The sequence below is a fragment of the Notamacropus eugenii genome, chromosome 2, assembly GCF_028372415.1.
Source record: "Notamacropus eugenii isolate mMacEug1 chromosome 2, mMacEug1.pri_v2, whole genome shotgun sequence".
Taxonomy (NCBI): Eukaryota; Metazoa; Chordata; class Mammalia; order Diprotodontia; family Macropodidae; genus Notamacropus; species Notamacropus eugenii.
This window is the reverse complement of record NC_092873.1, coordinates 6,510,739-6,536,687: the sequence shown is the minus strand read 5'-3', so window position 1 is coordinate 6,536,687 and position 25,949 is coordinate 6,510,739. Positions and strand designations below refer to the sequence as shown.

At 34.9% G+C, this 25,949-nt stretch overlaps 2 protein-coding genes across 2 annotated transcripts in view; both read left to right on the top strand.

Annotated features, from left to right (window-relative positions):
• LOC140522086 (uncharacterized) overlaps positions 1-1,952 on the top strand; it is a 28,207-nt gene extending 26,255 nt beyond the window's left edge. The window contains exon 14 of the mRNA XM_072637122.1: positions 801-1,952. Coding sequence (XP_072493223.1) covers positions 801-1,757 — 957 coding nt within the window. The 3' untranslated portion in view covers positions 1,758-1,952. The remainder of the gene's footprint in view (positions 1-800) is intronic.
• A 5,614-nt stretch (positions 1,953-7,566) lies between these two features.
• On the top strand, positions 7,567-18,252 carry LOC140524305 (uncharacterized). The gene is made up of 4 exons (XM_072638727.1): positions 7,567-8,679; positions 11,194-11,343; positions 14,805-15,602; positions 18,119-18,252. The coding sequence occupies exons 1-3, from the start codon at positions 7,942-7,944 to the stop codon at positions 15,414-15,416; spliced, it is 1,500 nt and encodes a 499-aa protein (XP_072494828.1). The 5' UTR covers positions 7,567-7,941; the 3' UTR covers positions 15,417-15,602; positions 18,119-18,252.
• Positions 18,253-25,949: the final 7,697 nt, after the last annotated feature.

Here is a 25,949-nt window from a genome sequence, read left to right as displayed (position 1 = left end):
CAGGAGCAGCACCAGGAAAATATTGTATGCAGGAACAACCAGAGTGTGTGAGGAAATATTCTTGTAGATGTAGTACCTCGTTGCATTGCAAGGACTTAAAAAATTCCCTTTGGCTTCTTGAAGCAAAATGCCTTCCACATGCTGAGAAACAACTATGAAATTTGATCTCAGAATGTAGCAAAGCATTGTCTTTTCTGTTACATTTTGTTTTATGGTTTCCCCCGTTCATTTTAATTCTTCTAGGGAGTATAACTAAGGTAAAAATGCACTTAATAGGAATGTATGTATAGATACAAGATACTAGATAAGATATAAGACAAGATATTGATGCTCTATAAGATCGTACACCGTGTAAGGCAGTAAGTGGAGAGAGAAGAGGAAAGGAGGTGGGGGAAAGGGAAAAGAATCTAAGATATACAGAAGAGATTGCACAACACTGAAAATGAGTAAAATAACACAACATAGAAGAGGCAGTTTGAAAATATTAAGTATTTTAATTCTATTAACAATATGACTTATCAGCGTGGAATAGAATGGACAGAGCAAAGGAAATAAAATATAAGCTTTCTAGGCCTAAAAGTACACTCCATGTCTTTTGATTAATGAAGCACTTTTAAAATGTGTTCTTTGTGAAAACTGACTCCGAGAGAAATGTGAAATAGGGCAAACTCCCTCATTTTAATTGTGTTTTATTAAAGTATGCTTCTTGGTACCTTGGCGTTTATTTGGAATTGCTAGGGAATAATCAGCATCCATAACTTTATTTTGAGTAGCACTTTTTTTCTGTTTATTATGTTTAGATTCCTGACAGCCATGAGAAAGAAAAATATCTGTTCGACAAAAATCAAATCTTAGAGGATGAAAATGCCATGCTCAAACTCGAAGTAGATACACTAAAAATTAAGAATCGAGACAAAGAAAAGCATATAGAAATTTTAAAGGAAAAGAATGATTATCTTCAACAGAAATTACAGTTGAATGCAGAAATACTAACAGCAATCAGAGTACAGTACAGTGAAGAAGTAAATGTTGTGACAGCTGAGAATGCAGTGCTGAATTCTAAATTGGACACTGCAAAACAAAACACAGAGAGACTAGAGGGCGAAATTGAATCATACAGGTCTCGTCTGATGTCTGTTATTGACGATTATGAGCAAAGTGAGGCGTCCAAGCTAGCCCTTGAACATTCCTTTCAGGAAGCAAGAGATGAGTGGCTTCATGTACAGGACAAGTTATACAGTGACTTGTCTAGTTTAAGAGAGAACCATGCTTTCCTTTCTGAAGAACTCTCTCAGGCTGAAAGTGGAGCCAAGAGTTTAGAAAATGAGCTAGGCCATGTCCATGAATCCCTCAGAGAAAAGACATATATTGTAGAAAACACACAGAGAGAACTGAACCATGCTGAAGAGAAGGCAAAGGAACTTGAAGAAACAAATCGAGTGTTAAAGGAAAAACTCAACAGATGTAGTTTGGAAAATGAATCTCTGCAAGAAAGATTAGGGCAAATCCAGAGTGAAAATATGGTTCTTCAGCAAGCGCTTGAAGACACACAGAAGAAAGTCACGATGAAAGAAAAGCAACTGCGTGATGCCCAGGTACAGTTTATTGATCTCTTCAAAAAACTTTATGCTGATAGTGAAAAACAAGTTCTTCTAGTAGAGGAGAGCAAGAAAGTGTTAGTCAGTGAATGTAACCACTTTGGAGAAGAAATGTGTAAATATGAAATTGAGAAGGCTGAAAGAGGATTGGGTCATTAAATGTCATACTTGGACAAAGATAAAGCTTTTTGAAATGAAAGTCAAAGTAATTGTAATCAAAATAATTTAGGAATTTGAATTTTCAACAGGCTGGTGAGGTTATCAACTTTCATTGTGGAAATGCTGATATGTAAGAATTGAGAATGAGAATCCATAATATGATAAATAGAACAAGTAATATCATGATTTTGAAGATAATATGATTGCAATAATAAGTAAATATCCTGTAATAAAATATAAGTAATTAACTTAAATGAAAATAATGTGACATATAAAATAATAATTTAAAAACAAAATAAAACTAAAATTAGAAAATGCTTTTTTAGATAAGATGACTCATTTTGATTGAAGAAATTCTAGAGGCCATGACATTTTGGTTTCATAAATATTTGTAAGGGAAATCGCTAGTGTATAAACACAAATAATTTTTTATATTATTAATTTTCCTAATATCCTATTTGAATATTGAAATGGAATAAATTAATTCCAACGCTGAAGTTTAAGAGAAGTCTTACCAAAAAATGCTAGGAATAATGTAACAGTTGAAAGATAACATTTCTTTTGAGATACTCTGGAATATTCCCATTAGACATCTCATTAACATTTAAACATGCTCAACATTCTGACGAGTTTCAATTCAGATTCCTCTGAACTACTCTTTGCAACGCTAACGACAGGATGATAGTTGTAGTGAAAATCCAGAGTCTAGACACTCCTTTTCTTTTCAATTTAGGACGGTAATTCTATTCACAAAGAGGTTAATTTTGGGGTTACTAATATTATTTTTTATTGTGCTTCACTACCAATTTTTTTTAATCTCAGTACTTTTTATTGTTTTACTAATAATTCTTGCTCGGTGTGCAAAATTGCGAGTTCTGGTATCACTGCCTTTTAGTTGTTGAATAAGAACAGCTTTACACAGTCTAATAGCAGCTCTCATTTTCTGTGATTTGTCATATATACAATGAGCGTCCATTGTACCATATATTGTACTGGGTAATAATTTCATCTAAAAAATATGAAAATTTTTTCTTGTCATTCAATGGTATAATTTAGTTAACACGTAAGAATTCAGTGAATTGCGCCCATTTTACTTTCTCAACTTTACATTGTCTTCTTTTAGCCTTACGTTTTCTTCAAAACAACTTACCAGACTTTAGTTAAATTTAGTTTCACAAAGTATTTCAACTTGTCTAATAGGAGAAAACATTTTGATTTCTTTTGATTTGGGGCTTCATTTGGTATTCATAATTTATGCAATAACTTGCCTGGCACTATGATGAAAGCAGAGATGAATTTCTGCAGTATAACAGTCCATAAACACACGACTTTGTATCTCTGTGTGTATATTTGCTTATACACATATGTGAATGAAGGAATACGTCTGCAGGTACAAAACTCTGATTTTGTAATGTGCTATATATGCATAAGCGGGAGAGCTAGCATGTTTTCCGCAGTTTCCTTTTTTTTTGCCGATGGACTGAAACCAGGCGTGTAATTCCTATCAGAACAGGAAAAGGAATTCTTTGAAGGCTTAGCAAAGACTCTTGAAGATGGGAACAGCAACTAGTGACCATATGTGTTCTTCTCATTTTGGCTTTGAGCAAAGCACATCATTCATGTGAAGCGCTTTTACCTAGCCTGACATGCGTGCCAGTACCTACGTTCCTTCCCCCGAGTTAAACAATGAGAGGAACGAAAATTCAAACGTTTCTTGTAGATGTCCTCTTCTTTCTAAAGGTTGGTGCATAGAAATGAGGCAGTTAACTTTTCTGAAAAACGGAATGGGAAACCATTAATGTGGCTATCAAGTACAAAAAAGTATACATTCCTCCCCCCTCATACCATTCCCTTCCATGTGAGTCTCACCTATAATATTTTAGTCCCTAGATAACTTTTGAGGTGATACAATTATGCTCAAAAAACAGGCAATGGGAAATCAGGCTGAATGTTTGAGCAAGTAGTAAGATCTCATTTGACCCATGCTAAATGAAGGTTGAGTAGAATAATCAAAAGAGCTTTCTCGTGTCAGGAGCCAAGTGTCAATCTTTGTCCCTAGAAACGACTAACGTTAGGAGCTTGGGTAACTCAACTAACCTCTTTGGAGTTTCGTTTTTCTCATGTGCGACATGCGGGAATTTTGTTAAATAACATCTAAGATATTAATAACGCAAATCTATGAAAATTATGAATATGTTGATGAAATTAAATTGCATGCAGAACTATAATGACTTTTGATGTGAATTTTGACATGATATTTATTTCACATGAGCTAATACTGCTTTCTGAAATCAGCAATAGAAATAATTTGGACATATATCTCTCAGGCCAGAGAAAGAAATCTTCAGCGAGAAGTTCCTGTTTCTGGCAACTACCAATCCATGAGAATAGTTTCGCAACAAGTTACATCATTTTATCGAAGGAATTATGAAGAGAAGGAAAAACTACCGAAGCAAGTAGATGAAACCAAAAGTAAAGTATGTATGCAAAAAGATCAATAATTTGTTCCTGATGAATGGAAATTGTGTGCAGTGTGACATTTCCCTTTTTCTCGTCAACAGTATAAATTTTCTGAACGCTCTGTCTGTCAATTAAGTCGAATTAAATTAGACCTACAAACTCCACAATGTGTGCACACGAATTTCAATACAAATATTCACTCATGATGTGCTTGACAATTTGGTTTATCTGTCTTTACAGAAAGAGTGAGGTGTTTTCCCAAGGACCCATAATGCCTAAATCATTTCTATGATTCCTTATGTTTAGAAAGACCTTTACCATTATTTTCTCTTTTAATCCCAAAGCAATACTGTGAAGTAGAAATTACTTGTTTACTTACGTTGAAACTTCTCCTTGAACAACAGGAAAAGGTTGTTTCTTCACAATTTGTAAATATGTAAATTGTACCTGCAAAATGCAATTGAGAATTCAAGTAATGAGATGGATGATTTCATTAATATCCTCTAACTTCATCGATCTGATCTCACCATGTAGATTTCTGGCTCCATACCTTCTTCACACTCTTCTTCTGGCTTACACACAGTTACACGTCCTCATCTGCACTACCCGTCAAAAACCTATCGACTCTTTACCTCCAGCATGCTTGTGCCTTCCAAAAGCATGATTCGTTTGCCATAAGGCCATTGGGACTTTTCACCCATATGGATTTCTGAATCTCCTGAAATCCACTTTTCATTTGATATGACCTCATTGGGTATTTATTGCTTTATGCTGTTCACATCTGTTAACAAACTATTACTTCCGTGTTCTACCTCTTGTTTGCCCAACTATCATAGATATCCTTGAGGACAGTGATCATTTAGACTTCGTTATTTTTGATAGAACGTTGTTTTCAAAGCATGCTGTCAAGAGAAGTAATTGTTATTATTTTTTCAGTACAAGTAGTACTAGTAGTAGTTCTAGTACTAGTAGTTCTAGTGATAGTAGTACTTGTAGTGGTAGCACTAGCAGTAGAAAAACAGGAACAAGGAAACTCAATGTTTTCTGTTGATTTTGCCAGGAGTTGCAAGTTTACCTAAAATTAAATTTGTTCTAAGGTAATGGTTGGGCTAGAGTACTTTGAGTTTCTCTAGTCTGATTTTATATAAAGTTTCAATTTCCCAGACGCCAAAAGTAGAAATTCAATACAAAAGTATTGTAGTTTCTGTGATCATTCTTCGAAATTATTAAAATGAAAGTGCAGTTAAGCGTACAATAGCATGACAGTTAAATTCTTCTAGCCCCTTCCCTTTAATACTATCAAATAGCTTTCTCCATTGTCAGTTGCTTTCCCACATTTCCATGTATTTCTGCATGCTATTCATCATGGTGGAAGGCACAACGTATAGTAAGGGAGATTTCTGAGATTCTTCCAACCGCAATTTCACCCTGGTAGTCACCATAACTTGAAAAGTAAGTAAGTAACTCTGCCAAAGCAGGTTAAAAAAGAACTTTGGATGATGAGATATTTCTCCACTTAGACGTATGTTGGCGGAATTAGCGATAGAAATTTGGGTCTGGGGTTAGAAAAATCTGACTTCAAATGTGTCCGGAGATTCTGTCTGTGTGATCCTAGGCAAGTCACTTAGTTTTTCTCAGTTTCCTCAGCCACAAAATGGGGATAATACTAGTACATACTTCTCAGGGTTGTTGTGAGAATCAAATGAGATCATTATTGTAAATCTCTTATGTTTATGGCCTTTATTGTTGGCACATATTGGACACTTAGGAAATGCTAGTTTCCCTGCTCCAAAAGCATAAAGACCAATGTCCACTATATATAAATAATACTGCCTCCCACATTTGGATAATCATCTCCTAATATTGCAAAAGAGTTTTCTTAACCTGGCCAATTTCAGTGTACTCAGCTTAGTTAAGAAACTATTATGAATTCCAATCTCATTCTTCTGAAAATGACTTTTCCTTTCAATGTCCATGCTTGAGAAATTTTTCAAGGTGTCAGAAATGAGCACTGGAATGAAAAAGTTCTGTTTCCCAATTAACGCCCCTATCACTTCTTGTCTTCATTTCTCTCAACTTCTTTCTGAAAGACTTGGATTAAAATATGAACCTTCATAAGCTTTTGGCTTCAGGTTGCAGTCAAGAAACGAGGTGTGAACTGACTCCTGGAAGGTATACCAAGCAAGCAGTAACTTAGAGTCCATCGTTGGCAGCAAGAAGTAGGTCATTTTATGGGCATTCTGGCCAAACTGGCACCATTTCTTGTGTAATTTCCCTGATCGTGTAAGTTTTCAGTATGTAAGAATTTAGTGAAATTACAGTTTCTTCCTTGTTCAAACGTTATTTCATCAACTAGTGAATACTGTCTATGTGAACAACACTGTGATAGATCCTGAGCAGGATAAAAGACTGTGTGTCAGACGTGCACTGTCTCCTTGAAGAATTTTCACTCTCTGTGGAAGTTAACACAAAATAGAGAAACTTCATTTATAACAAACGGTAGAATTTAAACAACTACGAAGTGAGCGATTTTCCAGTAAGCATTTACAAAAGGGAGATATCACTAAAGTTGCACGTTAGAGCAGATGGTAGTAATCCAATCATGTTTTTCCTAATGCAAACATTACTTGATGCAATTTGGTTGAGTTAGCAGCCCTACTGGAAGAACAATTGCTGAAAACCTACCTATTGTATATCTATATCTATCTATCTATCTGTCTATCTGTCTGTCTGTCTATCTACCTATCTACCTATCTATCTATCTATCTATCTATCTATCTATCTATCTATCATCTATCTATCTATCTATCTATCTATCTATCTATCTATCTATCATCTATCTATCTATCTATCTATCTATCTATATATATCTATATATGTATCTATCTATATTAACATGTACATTTATATTTATATATTTATTTATATTGATATATTTGTTCCTGTGTGCATGTGTATATGCACACACAAAAATATACATGTACACATACGTTGATACATGCACATATATGTGTGTGTTTTTACAAATATGTGTCTGAAGTTTGTTAAAACTCTGCATCTAAGGGTGACTTTTCCAAGATTTCGTGTTCTGCTTCAGTCATTGCCATCCAGTTGGCTTTCGACAAATGATTTTCTGTCTTTAGGCTTCTGGTTCTTGATTTGTAAAATGATGTACTAACTCATCAGTAGTGTCCATTATTGCTCGAACAATCTATAGTTTTACGTGCGTGAAGTGCACTTCTGTTACCCAATTAGCAATATGAAGGAATATAAATATTTCCCTCACAAGGGTGGTGCAAATTTTAGGTGAGATGATGTACTGAAAGTCCTTTCCAAAAACCTTGACATGTCTCAGATAGAATCATCAGTGTGAGACAGAATGTATGGAGAAAAGGAAACCAAATCTACTGAAAGACAGACAGCTTTGTGAGTTCAAAAATGGTGTCCAAATCTTCTGGTTGATGAAGCAGTTTTCAGCCGTATTCTTTCAGCAAATTGATAGAAATGGGAAAGAGGTGAAAGTCCCTCAGTTAACTTTTTCTTTAAATACACTATGCTTCTTGGCCCCTTGGCGTTTCCTTTGAATTTTTAAGGAAATATCCGAATAAGTCATTTTATTTTGAATAACATTATCTTTTCTTTTCCTTATGTTTAGGTTCCTGTTAGGAATGTAAAGGAAAAATATTTGCAGGAGAAAAAGGACATCATACAGTATGAAGTTGCCATGCACAAAGTGGAATTAAAAACAGTAAAAATTAAGAATCAGCAAACCAGAAAGCACCACAGAGAAGAAACTGAAGCTTTGAAAGAGAAGAATGAGGAGCTTCAACAGGAATTACAGTGGAATAGAGAAGCATTAAGAAAAATCCGATTTCAATACAGTGGCCAAGTAAAGGTTCTGAAAGCTGAGAATGCAGCGCTGAACTCTCAATTGGAGAATGCAAAAGAAAACACAGAGAGACTAGAGAGCGAAATTGAATCATACAGGTCTCGTCTGATGTCTGTTATTGACGATTATGAGCAAAGTGAGGCGTCCAAACTAGCCCTTGAACATTCCTTTCAGGAAGCAAGAGATGAGTGGCTTCATGTACAGGACAAGTTAAACAGTGACTTGTCTAGTTTAAGAGAGAACCATGCTTTCCTTTCTGAAGAACTCTCTCAGGCTGAAAGTGGAGCCAAGAGTTTAGAAAATGAGCTAGACCATGTTCATGAATCCCTCAGAGAAAAGACATATATTGTAGAAAACACACAGAGAGAACTGAACCATGCTGAAGAGAAGGCAAAGGAACTTGAAGAAACAAATCGAGTGTTAAAGGAAAAACTCAACAGATGTAGTTTGGAAAATGAATCTCTCCAAGAAAGGTTACGTCAAATCCAGAGTGAAAATATGGTGCTTCAGCAAGCGCTTGAAGACACACAGAAGAAAGTCACGATGAAAGAAAAGCAACTGAGTGATGCTCAGGTACAGTTTATTGATCTCTTCAACAAACTTTATACTGATAGTGAAAAACAAGTTCTTCTAGTAGAAGACAGCAAGAAAGTGTTAGTCAGTGAATGTAACCACTTAGGAGAACAAATGTGTAAATATGAAATTGAGAAGGCTGAAAGAGGGTTCGGTCATTAAATGTCATACTTGGATAACGATATAGCTTTTTGAAATGAAAGTCAAAGTAATTTTAATCAAGATAATTTAGGAATTTGAATTCTCAACAGGCTGGTGAGGTTATCAACTTTCATTGGGGAAATGCTGATATGTAAGAATTGAGAATGAGAATCCATAATATGATAAATAGAACAAGTAATGTCATGATTTTTAAGATAATATGAATGCAATATTAATTAAACATACTGTAATAAAAAGTAAGCAATGAAATTAAGAAATGAAAATAATGTGATACATAAAAATAATAACATAAAAACGAAATAAAAATAAAAATAAAAAAATGCTTTTTACCTTAAGAAGACTCAGAGTCCATGACATTTTGGTTTCATAAATATTTGTAGGGGAAATCGCTGCCTCATAAATGCAGATAATTTTTTCCATTTTAATAATTTTCCTAATATCCCATTTGAACTCTGAAATGGAATAAATTATTTCAAATGCTGAAGTTGAAGAGAGATCTTACACAAAAATGCTAGGAATTATATAACAGTTGAAAGATAAAATTTCTTGTTTGATTCTGTGGAATATTCCCATTAGACATCTCATTAGCATTTAAACATATTCCACAATATGACTAGTTTCAATTCAGACTCCTCTCAACTACCTTTTGATGCATTAACAACTGGATTATATTTGTAGTGAAATTCCGTAGTCTAGACACTATTTTTCTTTCCAAGTGAGGACAGCAATTCTATTCCGAAAGATCATTTTTCTGCATTAAACGTTAACTTTTTGGGTTAATAATCTTATTTTTTAATTGTGCTTCACTAGTAATATTTTAATGTCAGTATTTTTTTATTGTTTTACGAATAATTCTTGCTCGATGTGCAAAATTGCAAGTTCTGGAATCACGGCCGTTTAGTTGTTGAATAAGAATAACTTTACACAGTCTAATACCAGCTCTCATTTTCTGTGATTTTTCATATATACAATGAGTGTCCATTATACCATATGTTGTACTGGGCAATAATTCATCTAAAAAAGTTGAAAATTTTATCTTATCCTTCCAAAGCAGAATTTAGTAACCTTATGGGAATTCAGTACATTGTGCCCATTTTACTGTCTCAACTTTACATTGTCTCCTTTTAGCCTTATGTTTTCTTCAAAATAGCTTCCCAGACTTTAGTTACAGTTAGTTTCACAAATTCCTTCATCGTGCCTAATTAGAGAAAAAATTTTGATCTCTTTTGATTTTTGGCTTCATTTGGTATTCATAACTTATGCAATAATTTGCGTTGCACTATGATGAAATTAGAGATGAATTTTTGCAGTGTATCAGTCTATACACACATGACTTTGCATCTTGCGTGTATATGTACACATACACATATGAGAATGGATGAATACGTCTGTATGTACAAAACGCTGAACTTGCAACGTGCTGTGTATAGATTAGTGGGAGAACTAGCATATTCTTTCATAGTTTCCTTTTTTTTGTCGATTGACTGAAACCAGGAGTGTAATTCCTATCTGAACAGGAACAGGAATTCTTTGAAGGCTTAGCAAAGACTCTTGAAGATGTGAACAGTGCCTAGTGACCATATTTGTTGTTTTCATTTTGGCTTTGAGCAAAACAAATCATTCATGTCAAACGCTTTTACCAAGCCTGACATGCGTACCGGTAACTACGTTCCTTCTCCCCAGTTAAACAATGAGAGGAAGGAAAATTCAAACGTTTCTTGTAGATGTCCTCCTCTTTCTAAATGTTGGTGCATAGAAATGAGGCAGTTAATTTCTCTGAAAAAAGGAATGGGAAACGATTAATGTGTCTATCAAGTACAAAAAAGTATACATTCCTCCCCCCTCATTCCAGTATTTTCCATGTGAATTTCACCTATAATATTTCAGTCCCTAGATAGCTTTTGAGGGGCTGTAATTATTCTCAAAAAGGAGTCAATGGAGACACCAGGCTGAATGTTCTGATATCTCAGGATTATACTGAGCAAGTGGAAAGTGCGCATTTGATCCATGCTAAATGAAGGTTGAGTAGAATAATCAAAAGAGCTTTCTTGTGTCAGGAGCCAAGTGTCAATCTTTTTCCCTAGAAACGACTAACGTTAGGACCTTGGGTAACTCAACTAACCTCTTTGGAGTTTCGTTTTTCTCATGTGCCACATGCGGGAATTTTGTTAAATACCATCTAAGATATTTATATCTCAAATCTATGAAAATTATGAATATGTTGATGAAATTAAATTGCATGCAGAACTATAATGACTTTTGATTTGAATTTTGAAACTATATTTATTTTATATGAGCTAATATTGCTTTCTGAAATCAGCAATAGAAATAATTTGAACACATATCTATCAGGCCAGAGAAAGACATCTTCAGCGAGAAGTTCCTGTTTCCGGCAACTATCAATCCATGAGAATGGTTTCACAACAAGTTACATCATTTTATCGAAGGAATTATGAAGAGAAGGAAAAACTACTGAAGCAAGTAGACGAAACCAAAAGTAAAGTATGTATGCAAAAAGATCAATAATTTGTTCCTGATGAATGGAAATTGTGTGCAGTGTGACATTTCCCTTTTGCTCGTCAACAGTATAAATTTTCTGAACGCTCTGTCTGTCATTTAAGTTGAATTAAAGTTAGACCTACAACCGCCACAATTTGTGCACATGAATTTCAATGCTAATATTCACTCATGATGTCGTTGACAATTTGGTTTATCTGTCCTTACACAAAGAATGAGTGTTTTTCCAAGGACCCATAATGCCTAAATCATTTCTATGATTCTTTATGTTTAGAAAGACCTTTACCATCATTTTCTCATTTAATCCCCAAACAATGCTGTGAAGTAAAAATTATTTGTATACTTCCATTGAAACTTCTCCTTGAATAACAGGAAAAGGTTGTTTCTTCACAATTCCTAAATATGTAAATTGTACCTGCAAAATACAATTGAGAATTAAAGTAATGAGATGGATGATTTCATTAATATCTTCTAACTTCAGCAATCAGATCTCACCATGTGCATTTCTAGCTCCATACCTTCTTCACTTCTTGCTCAGTTACACGTTCTCATCTGCACTCCCCATCAAAAACCTATCTACTCTTCATCTCCAACAGGCTTGTGCATTCCAAACCCACGATATTTTTGCCATAATGCCATTGGGACTTTTCACCCCTAAGGATTTCTGAATCTCCTGAAATCCGCTTTTCATCTGATACCACCTAATTACCTAATACCGAATTGGGTATGTAAGTGAGCATTTATTGCTTTATGGTTTTCACATCTGTTGACAAACTATCACTTCCCTTTTCTAACTGTTTTTTGCCCAACTGTAATAAAGTTTCTTGAGGACAGAACAATGGATACTTCATTCTTTCTCGGTAGAACTTTGCTTTCAAAGCACACTGTCAGTAGAGGCAATTGTTATGATTGTTGTAGTACAAGTAGTACTAGTTGTAGTTCCAGTACTATTAGTTCTAGTGATAGGAGTACTTGTAGTAGTAGTCCTAGTAGTAGGAAAACAGGAACAAGGAAACTAAATGTTTATTTGTTGATTTTGCCAGCAGTTGAAAGTGGTTGGACTAAAATACTTGGAGATGTTCTAGTCTGATTTTTATAAATTTTGAATTCTCCAGACCACAAAGAGCAAAGTAGAAATTGAAAACAAAATTATTTTTCAGTTGCTCGTATTATTCTTAGAAATTTTTAAAATTAAGGTACAGTTAAGCGTACAATAGCACGACAGTCAAATTCTTCTAACCTGTTCCCTTTAATGCTAGCAAATACCTTTCTCCATTGTCAGTTGCTTTCCCACATTTCCAAGTATTTAGGTATGGATTCATCATTGTAGAAGGCACAATCTATAGTAAGAGGTATTTCGGATACTCTTCAAAACAAATTTCACCCTAGTCGTCATCATAAATTGCTTAGTAAGTACGTATCTCTTCCAAAGCAGGCAAAAAAAGAACTTTTGATGATGGGATATTTCTCCACTTAGACGTATGTTGGGGGAATTAGGGATAGAAATTTGCGTCTGGGGTTAGAAAGATTTGACTTCAAATGTGTCCACAGATTCTATCTGTGTGATCCTAGGCAAGTCACTTAATTCTTCTCCCTTTCCTTAGCCACAAAATGGGGATTATAATAGCACATACTTCTCAGTGTTGTTGGAAGAATCAAATGAGATAATGATTGTAAATCTCTTAAGGTTATGGCCTTTGTTCTTGGCACGTATTAGATACTTAAGAAATATTAGTTTCCCTGCTCCAAGGACATAAAGATCATTGTCCATTTTATACAAATAATACTACCTCCCAAATTTTGATAAGCATCTCCAAATATTGCAAAAGACTTTTCTTAACCTGTCTAATTTCAGTAGACTTGGCTTAGTTAAAAAACTATTATGAGTTCCAGTCTCATTCTTCTGAAAATTACTTTTCTTTTGAATTTGTATTCTTGAGAAATTTTTCAAGGTGTCAGAAATCAGCACTGGAATGAAATAAGTTTTGTTTCCCAAGTAGCTCCCCTATCACTCCTTGTCTTCCTTTCCCTCACCTTCTTTCTGGAAGACCTGGATTAAAATATTAACCGTCAAAAGCTTTTTGCATCAGGATGCAGTCAAGAAACTAGGTGTGAACTGACTCCTGGAAGTTACAGCAAGGAAGCAGTAATTTAGAATCCATCTTTGGTAGGAAGAGGTAGGTCAATTAATTGGCATTCTGGCCAAACTGGCACTATGTCTTGTGTAATTTCCCTGATCGCGCAAGTTTTCACTATGGAAGATTTCAGTGAAATTACAGTTTCTCCCTTGTTCAAATGTTATTTCATCAATTAGTGAATAATAATTATGTGAACAACACTGTGATAGACCCTGAGAAGTATACGAAGACTGTGTGTGAGACACGCACTGTCTTCTTGAAGAATTTTCACTCTCTCTGGGAAGTCAATACAAAAGAGAGAAAGTTCATTTGTAGCAAAAAGTAGAATTTAAACAACTACTAAGTGAACGATATTCCTGTAAGTATTTATGAAAGAAGATATCAGTACAGGTGGAAATTAGAGCAGATGGTATTAATCCATTCATGTTTTTATTAATGAGAACATTACTCGATGCAAATTGGATGAGTTAGCAGCCCTAGTGGAAGAACAATTGCTGAATACCTACGTATTATACATATATATGTATATATATATATATGTATATATATTTATACATATATATGTACATTTATATATTTATTTATATTGATATATCTGTTCCTGTGTGGATGTGTATATGTACACACAAAATTATACATGTGCACATATGGAATTACACACACATGTGTGTGTTCATATAATTATATGTCTGAAATCTGGTAAAACTGTCAATCTAAGGGGGACTTTTCCAAGATTTTGTGTTCTGCTTCAGTCCATTGCCATCCACACGACTTTCAGCAAATGGTTTTCTGTCGTTAGGCTTCTGGTTCTTGAATTATAAAATGATGTACTAACTCATCAGTAGTGTCCCCTTTTGCTCTAATAATCTATAGTTTCAAATGCGTGAACTGCACTTCTGTTCCACACTTAGCAATATAAATAAATATAAGTATTTCCCTCATAAAGGTTGTGCAAATTGTAGGTGAGATCATGTATTGAAAGTACTTTCCAGAGACCTTGAAATGTCTGAAATAGAATCAGCAGTGTGAGATAAAATGTATGGAGAAAAGGAAATCAAATATACTGAAAGACAGACAGCTTTGTCGATCCAAAAACGCGTTCCAAATCTTTGATTTATGATGCAGTTTTAAGTCCTGTTCTTTGCGCAAATTAACAGAATGGGAAATAGGTGAAACTCCCTCAGTTAACTTTTCCTCTGAAGACACTATGCTTCTTGGACCTTTGGCGTTTATTTTGAATTTTTATGGAAATATCAGAATTTATAATTTTATTTTGAATAACATTTTTTTTCTTTTTCTTATCTTTAGGTTCCTCTTAGGAACGAAAAGGAAAAATACCTGCAGAAAAAAAAGGAAATCATACAGTATGAAGTTGCCATGCACCAAATGGAATTACACGCAGTAAAAATTAAGGATAAGCGCACCAGAAAGCACCACACAGAAGAAACTGAAGCGTTGAAAGAAAAGATTGAGGAGCTTCAACAGAAATTACAATTAAATAAAGAAGCGTTAAGAAAAATCGGATTTCAGTGCCGTCGACGAATAATCGTTCTGAAAGCTCAGAATGCCATGCTGAACTCTAAACTGCAGAATGCAGAACAAAACATTGAGAAACTAGAGGACGATGGGGCATCATACGCGTCCAGGTTGATTAAAATCGTTGGCAAATATGAGTTATCAAAATTAGCCATTGAGGATTCCTTTGAGGGTAAAAGAGATGAGTGGCTTCATTTAAAGGACAAACTAAACCATGACTTGTGTAGTCTAAGAGAGGATAACGGTGTCCTTTCTGAAAAACTCTCTAAGACTGCAAGTAGAGCCAAGAGTTTAGAAAATGAGTTAGACCATGTCCATGAATCCCTCAGAGAGAAGACATACATTTTAGAAAACACACAGAGAGAACTGAAGCATGCTGAATAGAAGGCAGAGAAACTTGAAGAACCAAATCAAGTGTTAAAGGAAAAAATCAAGAGATATAGTTTGGAAAATGAATCTCTCCAAGAAAGATTAGGCCAAATCCAGAGTGAAAATATGGTGCTGCAGCAAGAGCTTGAAGACACACAGAAGAAAATCATAATTCAAGAAAAGCAAATGAGTGATGCCCAGGTGCAATTTATTGATCTCTTCAATAAAGTTTATGCTGATATTGATAAACAAGCTCTTATAGTAGAAGAGAGCAATAAAGTATTAGTTAATGCGTGAATGGAACCACTTCAGAGAGCAAACGTGGAAATATGAAAATGAGAAGGCCGCAAGAGGGTTCGCTCTTGAAGTATTTTGCTTGGATAAGTTTTAGTCGTTTTGAAATGAAATTCAATTTAATTTTTATCAAGATATCTTAGGAATTTGAATATTCGACAGGCTGGTGATGCTATTATCTTTCATTGTATAAATTCTGATATATAAGAATTGAGAGTGAGAATCCATGATATGATAAATAGAACAAGTAATATAATAATTTTTAAGATCAAATGAATATAAAAATGAAAATAAAATGTACTGTAATACAATATAAGTAATAAAGCAAACAATCGAAAGCAATTTTAAACATAAAAATAATAATATAAAAGATAAAAGTATAAAAATAATTTACAAATTCTTCTTTTAGGTAACGACACATTTTGCTTCAAGAAATCATGCAGTCCATGACATTTGGCTTAATAAATATTTGTATAGGAAATCTCTAGTATCCAAATAAAGATAAATTTTTATTTCATTAATTTTTCTATTATTCCATTTGAATACTGAAATATCACAAATTTTTTCAAATGCTGCAATTTAAGAAAAGTCTTCCAACATAATGCTAGGAACAATATTACAGTTGAAGTATAAAATCTCTTTTGAGATAACTGTGCAATATGCCCTTTACGAGTTTCATTAAAATTTAAACATACTCATCTGTCTAACTAGTTTCAATTTAGACACTTTTGAACTCATTTTTGAAACATTAACGATTGGATTCTATTTGTAATGAAATTCCATAGTCTAGCCACTACTTTTCTTTGAAATTTAGGACAGTGCTTCTATTCAGAAACATTATGATTCTTCATTAAGCGTTAATTTTTCAGTTACTAATCTTATTTTTTAATTGTACTCCACTATTTTTTCATCTCTTTTTTTATTTTTTTTTTGTGGTTGGACTAACAAGTCTTGCTCAGTTTCCAAAGTTGCCGGTTCTGGAATCACTCCTTTTAGTTCCTTAATATGAATAATTTATACAGTCTAATAGCAGATCTCATTATCTGTGATTTTTCATATATGCAGTGAGGGTCGATTCTACCACGTATTGTCCTGGGTAATGATTTCATCTAAAAAATTTAAAATTTTATCTAGTCATTCCATAATAGAGTACAGTTTACTTGTAGAAATTCAGTGAATTGAGCCAATTTTACTTTCTGAACTTTACATTGTCTTCTCTTAGCCTTATGTTTTCTTCAAAAAATTTGGCGTGACTCTACTAAAATTGACTTTTACAAAGTACTTCATCTTGTCTAATTAGAAAAAACATTTGGCTTCTTTTGATTTTTGGCTTCATTTGGTTTTCATAATTTATGCAATAATTCCCCTTGCTCTGTAGTGAAAGAGGAGAAGAATTGTTGCAGTATATCATTCTATACACATACAGTTATGTTTTTCTGTGTGGATATCTCCATATACATATATGTGAACGGATGAATACGTCTGTATGTCCAAAACTCTGTACTTCTAACATGCTATGTACACATAGCGTGTAGAACTAGCATATTTTCCATAGTTTCCTGTTTCTTCTCCATTGACTGAAACCAGGAGTGTAACTCTTATCTGAACAGAGAAAGCAACTTCCTTGAAGGCTTAGCAAAGACTGTTGAAGATGTGAATAATACCTAGCGCCCATATTTGTTGTTGACATTTTGACTTTGGGCATGTTAAGTGCTTTTACCAAGCCTGACAAGCATATCAGTGCCGATGTTCATTCTCCAGCGTAAACCATGAGAGGAAAGAAAGCACAACCTTTTCTTGTAGATGTCTTTCTTCTACGGACTGGCACACAGAAATAAGGTAGTCAACTTTTCCGAAAAATGGAATGGGAAACCTTTACATTTTCTACCAAGCATAAGAAAGTATACGTTCTTCCCTCCTCTTTCCTTTACTTTGCGTGGGAATTTCACGTAAAATGTTTTAGTGCCTAGATAGCTTTGGAGGTGGTCTCATTCTTGTCAATTAAGATGTAATGGGGAAAGCAGGCTGACTGTACTGATTTCTGAGGAGTATTCTGAGGGAGTAGAAAGATCTCATTTGCTCCATGCTAAATGGAAGTTGAGTGGTATAATCTAAACAACTTTGCTGTCTCAGGAGCCAAGTTTCAATCTTTTTCTTTCTAAACGTCTACCTTTAGGACCTTGGTTACTCATTTAACCTCTTTGGAGTTTAGTTTTTCTCACCTGCAAAATGAGGTTGTTTTCTTATCCCTAATAGATTTCTGTCTTTCAATCTTTGATAATTATGAACATACTGAAGAAATTAAGTTGTATGCAAAATTATATAGACTTTTGATTTGAATTTTAAAATTATATTTATTTTATACGAGCTAATGTTGCTTTATGAAATCTGTAATATTAGTAATTTGGACATATTTCTATCAGGCTAGAGTAAGAAATCTTCAGCGAGAGCCACCTGTTTCCTGCAATTATCAGTCCCTGACAGGAGTTTCACAACAAGTCACATCATTTAATGAAATTGATTATGAAGATAAGGAAAAACTACAGAAGGAAGTAGATGAAACCAAAAGTCAAGTACGTATGCAAAAAGATCAGTAATTTGTTCTGGAAACAAAGGAGTGGAAAGTATATTCAGTGTGACATTTCACATTTTTAAGCAATATATTTAGTTTTAATATTCTCCAATCACTACGACAAAACTTAGATTTTTTTCCCTCCCCAAGAGCCATACAATTCTATATAGAATCTACATATACATTCCTACTGAGTACATTTTCACTGTAGTCATGCTGTGTAGAGGAACTAAAATAAATGGGAGAAATCATATAACAAACCAAAATATAACACACACACACACACACACACACACACACTCACACACACACAGAAATGATCTGTTAAATTCTGCGATTGAATTCCATAGTTCTTTCCCTGCATGTGGAAAGCATTTTGCCTTAGGGCACCATTGGGAATTTTTTTTTTTTTCTATGAATATCGAAGTCTACCAGAAAAAGCTCTTGCACACTTTGGTGGTTGCTGTGCACAAAGTTCTCCTGGTGCTGCTCCTCTTGCTCAGCATCAAACCATATAAATATTTTCAGGCTTCTCTGAAGTCATCTTGCTCATCATTTCTTATAGCGCAATAGTATTCCATTACATTCATATACCATAATGTCTTCAGCCATTCCTCAATTGATGGGCATCCCCTTGATTTCCAGTTTTTGGCCACTACAAAGAGTGATGCTGTAAATATTTTTGTACATGTGGGGTCCTTTCTCATTTTTATTATCTCTTGGGGATACAGTCATATTGCTGTATATTGCTGGGTGAAGGGGTATGCACATTTTTGTAGCCCTTTCGGCACAGTTCCAAAGCGCTGTCCAGAACGGTTGGATGAACTCACAGCTCCACAAACAATGAATTAGTGTTCCAACTCTCCCACATCCTCTCCAACATTTATTATTTTCCTGTTCTGTCATGTTTGCCAATCTAATAGGTGTGTTGTGGTACCTCAGAGTTGTTTTGATTTGCATCTCTAATCAAAAGTGGTTGAGAGCATTTCTTCTATGATTATAGGTATCTTTAATTTTTTCCTCTGAAAATTGTTTGTTCATATCCTTTTACCATTTATTAATTGTGGAATGACTTGTATTCTGGTACATTTGACTCAGTTCTCTATATACTCTAGAAATGAGGCCTTTGTCCCCAACATTAACTGTCAAAATTCTTTCCCAATGTACTACATCCCTCTGAATCCTGATTGCATTGGGTCTAGTTGTGCAAAAACTTTTCAGTTTAGTGCAATCACAATTATTCACCTTTCCCTTCATAATGCTTACTGTCTTTCCTTTAGTCAAAAACTCTTCCCTTCTCCATAAATCTGATAAATACACTATTCCTTCCTCCTTCACTTTGTCCATGATATCAATCTATATCCCTAGATCATGTACCCATTCATTCTTGTGCATGGTGTCATGAATTGGTCTATGCTTAGTTTCCACCACATTGTTATCCAGTTTTCCCCGCAATTTTCTCGAACAGTGAGTTCTTATCCCAGAAGGTAGGGGTCCTTGAGTTTATCAACCCAGAGACTGCTATATTCATTGCCTGCTATCTCTTGAGTACCTAGCCCATTCCAATTCTCTACCCTTCTCTTTCTTAGCTACTACCAAGTGGTTTGGGGAATTGCTGCTTTCTCATTTTACCAGTTTTGTCAATTTTCTGAACACTGTGTCTGTAATTTCCGTTGACTTAGAATTACTCCTCCAACTTCCACAATCTGTACACGTAAATTTTAATACTTATATTCACTCTTTCTGTGGTTGACCATTTGGTTTATCTGTCCTTATGCAAAGAGTGAGGTGTTTGTCCCAGGACCAATAATAGCTCAATCATTTCTATCATACTCGATTTTTAGAAACACCTTGACCTTCATTTTCTCATTTAATCCCCCAAACAGCACTGTCAAGTACAAATTCTTTGTTTCTTTCTGTTCAAACTCCTCCTTGAATAACAAGAAAATGTTATTTCTTCACATTTTGTACATATAGAAATTGTACATGGAAAGGATAAATTGGAGTTGAAGTAATTAGATGGATGCTTTCATTAATATTCCCTAACTTAATCAATCTGATCTCACCCTGTGGATTTCCACCTCCATACCTCCATCTTGTTTAGTTACTCTTCTTGTTTAGTTTCACTTCCTCATCTGTGCTACCTATTCAAAACCTTTCTACTCTTCACATTCAAGATGTTTTTGAATTACAAAAGTATGATTCTTTTCTCATAATGCTTTTTGGGCTTTTCACCCCTGTTGATTCCTGAATCTCCTCAAATCCACTTTTCATCTGATACCACAAAATCTGGTATTTAATTACAGATAGATTGTCCTATGGTGATCGCATTTCTTATCAAACTATCAATTGCTTTATCTCATTGTTTTTTACCCAATTATAATGGAGTTCCTTGAGGACAGGGAGTATTCATGCTTCCTTATTTTCCATAGAAATTCCTTTTCCCAGGATGTTGGCAGTAGAGTAATTGTTATTATTGTAGTAGCAAAAGTAGTAGTAGTAGTTGTAATAGATTTGGTAGTAGTACTTCTAGTAGAAGTAGTAGTGGTACTGGTAATAATAGTAGTATTACTAGTGGAAAAACAAGAAGGACAAAACTCTATATTCATTTCTTGGCTTTGCCTAGGTTGAAAATGGAGTTAAAATGAAAATTGGCTCAAGGTGATATTTGGACGAAAGCACCTTGAGTTTGTCTATTCTGGTTTTTTATATATTTTCGGTTTCCCAGAGCCTCCAATGGCCGCATATAAATTCAGTAAAAAAAATATTGTTGTTATTATTATTAGAAATTATTAAAATGAAGGGGAGGTTACGCATAGAATACCAACACAATCAAATTCCCCTAACGGGTTTCCATTATTAGGTCAAGTGCCTTTCTCCTTTTTCATTTGCTTTCCCATATTTATATCTAGTTGTGTGTGCTATTCATCATTATGCCTGCCAAAAAGTATAGAAGTGGATATTTCTGACATTCCTCAAACATATTTTCAAATTAGTACCCATCATAAGTGGTAAAGCAAGGGAAATCTAAGCCAAAGTGATCAAAAAGAGAATTTTGTATGATGAGATGTTTCTCAACTTGAAGGGGATGGGCAGCAATTATGGATAAAATCTTGAGCCTGGGCTGAGAAAGATCTGATTACAGATATAGCCTCAGATGCTCTTGGTGTGATCTTAGGCAAGTCACTTAATCTTTTCAGTATTCTCAAACATGAAATGGGGTTGATAATAGCACCTACCTCCCAGGGTTGTTGTGAGAATCAAATGAGATGATAATTGCAAATCACTCAACTTTATGGCCTTTGTTCCTTGCACACGTTAGACACTGACTAAATGCTAGTTTCTCTACACTGAAAACAAAAGACCATTGTCATTTTCATACAAATAACCACTGCCTCCCCCATTTTCATATCTACCTCTTAATTTTTCAAAAGCCTTATTTTGAACTCGTTAATTTCCGTATACTTCCCTTAGCTATGACATTATTACAAGGTCCAATCTCATTCTTAGAATAACTTCTTTACTCTGGCATTTGACCCTTGAGACATTTTTCTAGGTTTCAGAACGCAGTACGAGAGTGAAACAACTTTTTTTTTCCCAATTAACTCCCCTATCCCTCATTGTCTTCATTTCGCTCACATTGTTTGTGGAACACATCGATTGAAATATTACCCTTCCAAACCTTTTAGTTTCAGGCTGCAGTCCAGAAACTAGGTGTGGACTGAGACCTTGAAGGTAAAGTAAGGAAGAAAAAAGTCAGAGTCCCTCTTTGTCAGTACGAATTACCTCATGTAATTGGTATTCAGTGCAAACTAGCACCCATTTCTAATCTAATTTCCCAGATCATCCAAGTTTTCGCTCTGTAAAAATTAGTCAAATTACAATTTCTTCCTTGTTCAAAATTTACCTCATCAACTAGTGAAAATCCATATGTGAATTCCACTATGAGAGGTTCTGAGCAGGTAGCAAAAGCTATGTGTAAGACATGCACTCTCTCCTTGAAGAATTTTCAGTCTCTCTAGCATTCCAATGCCAAATAGAGGAATTTCATGTTTAATACAATGTAGCATATAAACAACTACTAAGTGCATGGTAAACATGTAAGCATTTATGAAAAGGAGAGATCACTATAGGTGGAGGTTAGAGCAGATGGTATTATCCAGTCCTGTTCTCAGTACAAGAAGTTCCCAGAGCAAATTTGCTGAGGTAGCAACTCTAGTGGAAGAAAAATTGCCGAATATCTGAATTTTATATATGCGTACACACATCTATACATCTGCACATATGTATATTAATTATTGATAGCATATATAGGAGGGTGAACTTTAAAAATTTTGCGTCCTGGCTCAGCCTCTTGGCATACAACTTGTTTTTATGAATGTTTTTCTCTCTCAAACCTTGGATTCTTCATTTATAAAAAAATCTGTACTAACTCATGACTTGTCCATTTTTGCTCTGCTTATAGTTCTAAATGAGTATAGTGCAGTTGAATTCCTGCTAGGTCCCTATACAATGTGTCACCAGTAGACACTGAAATAATAAAGAACTAAAATGACAGGTGATTCTCAATGTAGGCATTAACCCGAATAGCATACTCACTGAATGCTGCAGACAAAAATCTCAAAGAATGTAGTGAAGGCAAGGTTCATTGAAGCAAAATAGTAAGGAAAGCATTGAAGAAAAGTGAGAACTTTGAGTTGCCTTCGAGATTTGGGAAGGGATCAGCAGTACAGGAGAGCAATGGAGTCCAATAGGCTAAGAAAGTGATGGATTAGTAGGATAGGGAGCGATAGGAAAATACGAAAAGCATAGGAGTGTGAGGAGGGGAGCCGTAAAGCAATTAGAATTAAAAGTTGGAAAAATGTGAAGTGAGATATAAGAGAAAAGAAGACGGAGAATTTAAGCCTCAATCTGATAGCCCATAGAAGTTCCTGTACATGGCAGTAACATGATCTCAACGATGTTTGATAGTACTTGGCTTAGCATTTTGTAGGAAAGATTGGTGTGCGGGCAAAATTAGAACAGAAAGACTCTGTAGCCCTTTTGTTTTTAATTAAACTGTATGCAACTGATTTAACACCAGTGTGATTGCTTCCTCTTTTGTAAAATGAGAAGGTGGGATTAAATGCTCACCTCCCTCACTCTTTGATCCTCGGCTTGAAGTCATGATCCAGGACCAAAGGGGTCTCCATGAGATAGAAGAGGAAAGAGAAACAGGGTGAAAGGATAATTTATAGGGAAAATAAATTACCAATCACAGAAGAGAAAGAGGATCTATGTTTCAGTGAAGTCAGAGACTAAGAAGAAAAGTTTTTGGATACCAGTATGACTTCTACCTCTTGAGAATGCAGTTGTAGTAGACTAGTAAGGAGGGAATAACTGATTTTATGGCAATGAAGAAAGGCACTATGTTTTAGGAATAGAGATCTTGCCTCAGACGTAAGCATAGGTTGAAATCCCAATGTTGACACAAATGGCTTCATGATCCTGGGCCAGTTTTGCATAATTTTGGTGCCCTAAGTTATTCAGTAAAACTCTGAGAGTTGCAGATTCTGAGACGTCGGTTGAGGGCAGGACCTATTTGTACTGATACGTTATAAACGTTATGACTGGGAATTTCCTATACCAATTAAGTCACAGATAAATAGAAAATAAATAAGGGAAGAGTTACAGATAAATAGATGAATGAAATGGAAATAGGAAGTGAAGAAATTGCAGCTGTGGTAATCATTCATTGGAGAAATGTGGAAGCAAAGAGGAGAAATAGGAGTGAGTCTACAATACAATCATGCAGTATTCACCACAATGAGCAGGCTTCTGTCTTCCTTTGCAAGAGAGTAAAGAGCACCTGGCTCATAATCGGGAACAACAGATAACCACTCAAGGAGAAAAAGAAAACGTCAATTTACTCACGTTGCATCTCTCTTATTTCAGTACAAAGAGATTAGCAGAACTGTTTTACACCCTTACTTACAAAGACATACATTGTCATTTCAACATAGGAATGTGTGGAACATGGGTCAGGTGTGCCAACGCAAAGGGGAAGTGGAGCTGAACGGATAATTATCATGGGCTCTAGAGAAATAGGAAAGGCCAATGTTCCTCCAAGGTGTGGTGTGTTGGGAAACTTGGCCCACTTTCTATTCATTCCTATTCATTTCAATCATTTCTAAATTTATGAATATTGTCAGTAAAAGTAATACCTATATTGAATCAAATCAGAACTTTCATTGATTTAAATTTCAAAAGAAAAGAAATAGTTTGTAGTGAAATCACAGGAAAGGTATGTCATGTCAAGGAAGATCAATCATTTTCAAATCTTTCCGTATTTGTTTTGGTTTAACAATCTATGCTTAAATTGATATTTACAGTTGGAGCTAGAGTTAATGAAGAGAATCCCTTTGAGAAATGCCAGTTCAATTGTGATATTTTTCATTGTAAAATTTTTTTAAAGCTTCGTATTGAAAGGGAAAAATTCACGAGACTCAATGAGTGGAAGCAATGTCTGGAAGATTCTCTAGAACGACAAATGAAGAGAAATGATGAATTAGAGGAAGATTTAAATCGGTAAGACCCCTTTTGGCAGGCCTTTCAAAGGAAACATTACGTAAGCAAGGATTTCACTCTTTTGTTAAATACTGAGTACAAATTCATTTTGTATATTAACACTTAAAGAATTCCACCATGGATGATTCTAAGTGAACAAAGGGTTTTTTTTTTTTTTATTTTCATTTTCTTCACTAACTTACCGCTGACAAATATACCTTGTGTCCTGCATCTCTGAAGCTATAGTAAAATGCTGCATAGCACCTGTACCTTAAAGTATGTTTGGTGGAATGATACTATACAGCATTTGACAGTCGCTTGTTCTGTATACTATTTCTGGACACAAATGCTTCTCTAAGGTAAATTTCTATGTTTTCCGTCCTAATTTATTTCCTTCATTATTTATCTAATTTGTTCAATTGTCATTCAGTCAAAAAGTATTATCAAACATCGATTCTATATAAAATACTGTGCTGGTCCTGGAGTGACAGGGGTCCATTACTAATGTGCAGTCCCTGCTTTGACAGTGAGTGATTGTAGGCTATTCAAAGAGGTAATGTAGGGACCCAAATAAGCTGTGCAAATGAGAATGTATTAAGTGCTTTAGAATGGTCGAAATGAAATGCAGTCAGAGACTGAAGGAGTAAAAGGCATCTTCTAATTTTGTGGGATCAGCCAAACTAAGTTAAGTATATGACTTTTGAGCTAGACCCCACAGCATTTCTTGACCTGGGATATAAGGCTCTTCACGATGTGCCAGCAGCGTGCCTTTTCTCTCTTCAATTATATTATTCTGTCTTCTATACTTTACACTCCTGTTCAACTGGACTATTCTCTGTGCTTCAAAACATGCCTTGGGCTTTCCCAAATCTGTCCTGTGTCTGTGATATTTACCCATGGTATCTACACTCATCCTCACCCAAATGCAGTTCCTCACTGAGGCCTACTCTGATCTCTGTTTTTGGTAATGAATGACCTTCCCCATCAGAGTTGACATTGAAATTTCGATTACACTCCCCTAAAGCTCTTACACGTGGTTGTATATTGTCATTATCTGCACATTTATTTCATATCCCACTTGGATGAGAGCATCGACCATAGTCTGTCTAAATTCTGTATTCTGTCACACTTTTGAA

Bases quoted from the DNA above. Each gene is read 5' to 3' on its own strand.
- LOC140524305 (XM_072638727.1), top strand. From the start codon at position 7,942: ATGCACAAAGTGGAATTAAAAACAGTAAAAATTAAGAATCAGCAAACC. The intron at 8,680-11,193 runs GTACAGTTTATT...CATATCTATCAG, and splicing joins AGCAACTGAGTGATGCTCAG to GCCAGAGAAAGACATCTTCA. The intron at 11,344-14,804 runs GTATGTATGCAA...TCTTATCTTTAG, and splicing joins TAGACGAAACCAAAAGTAAA to GTTCCTCTTAGGAACGAAAA.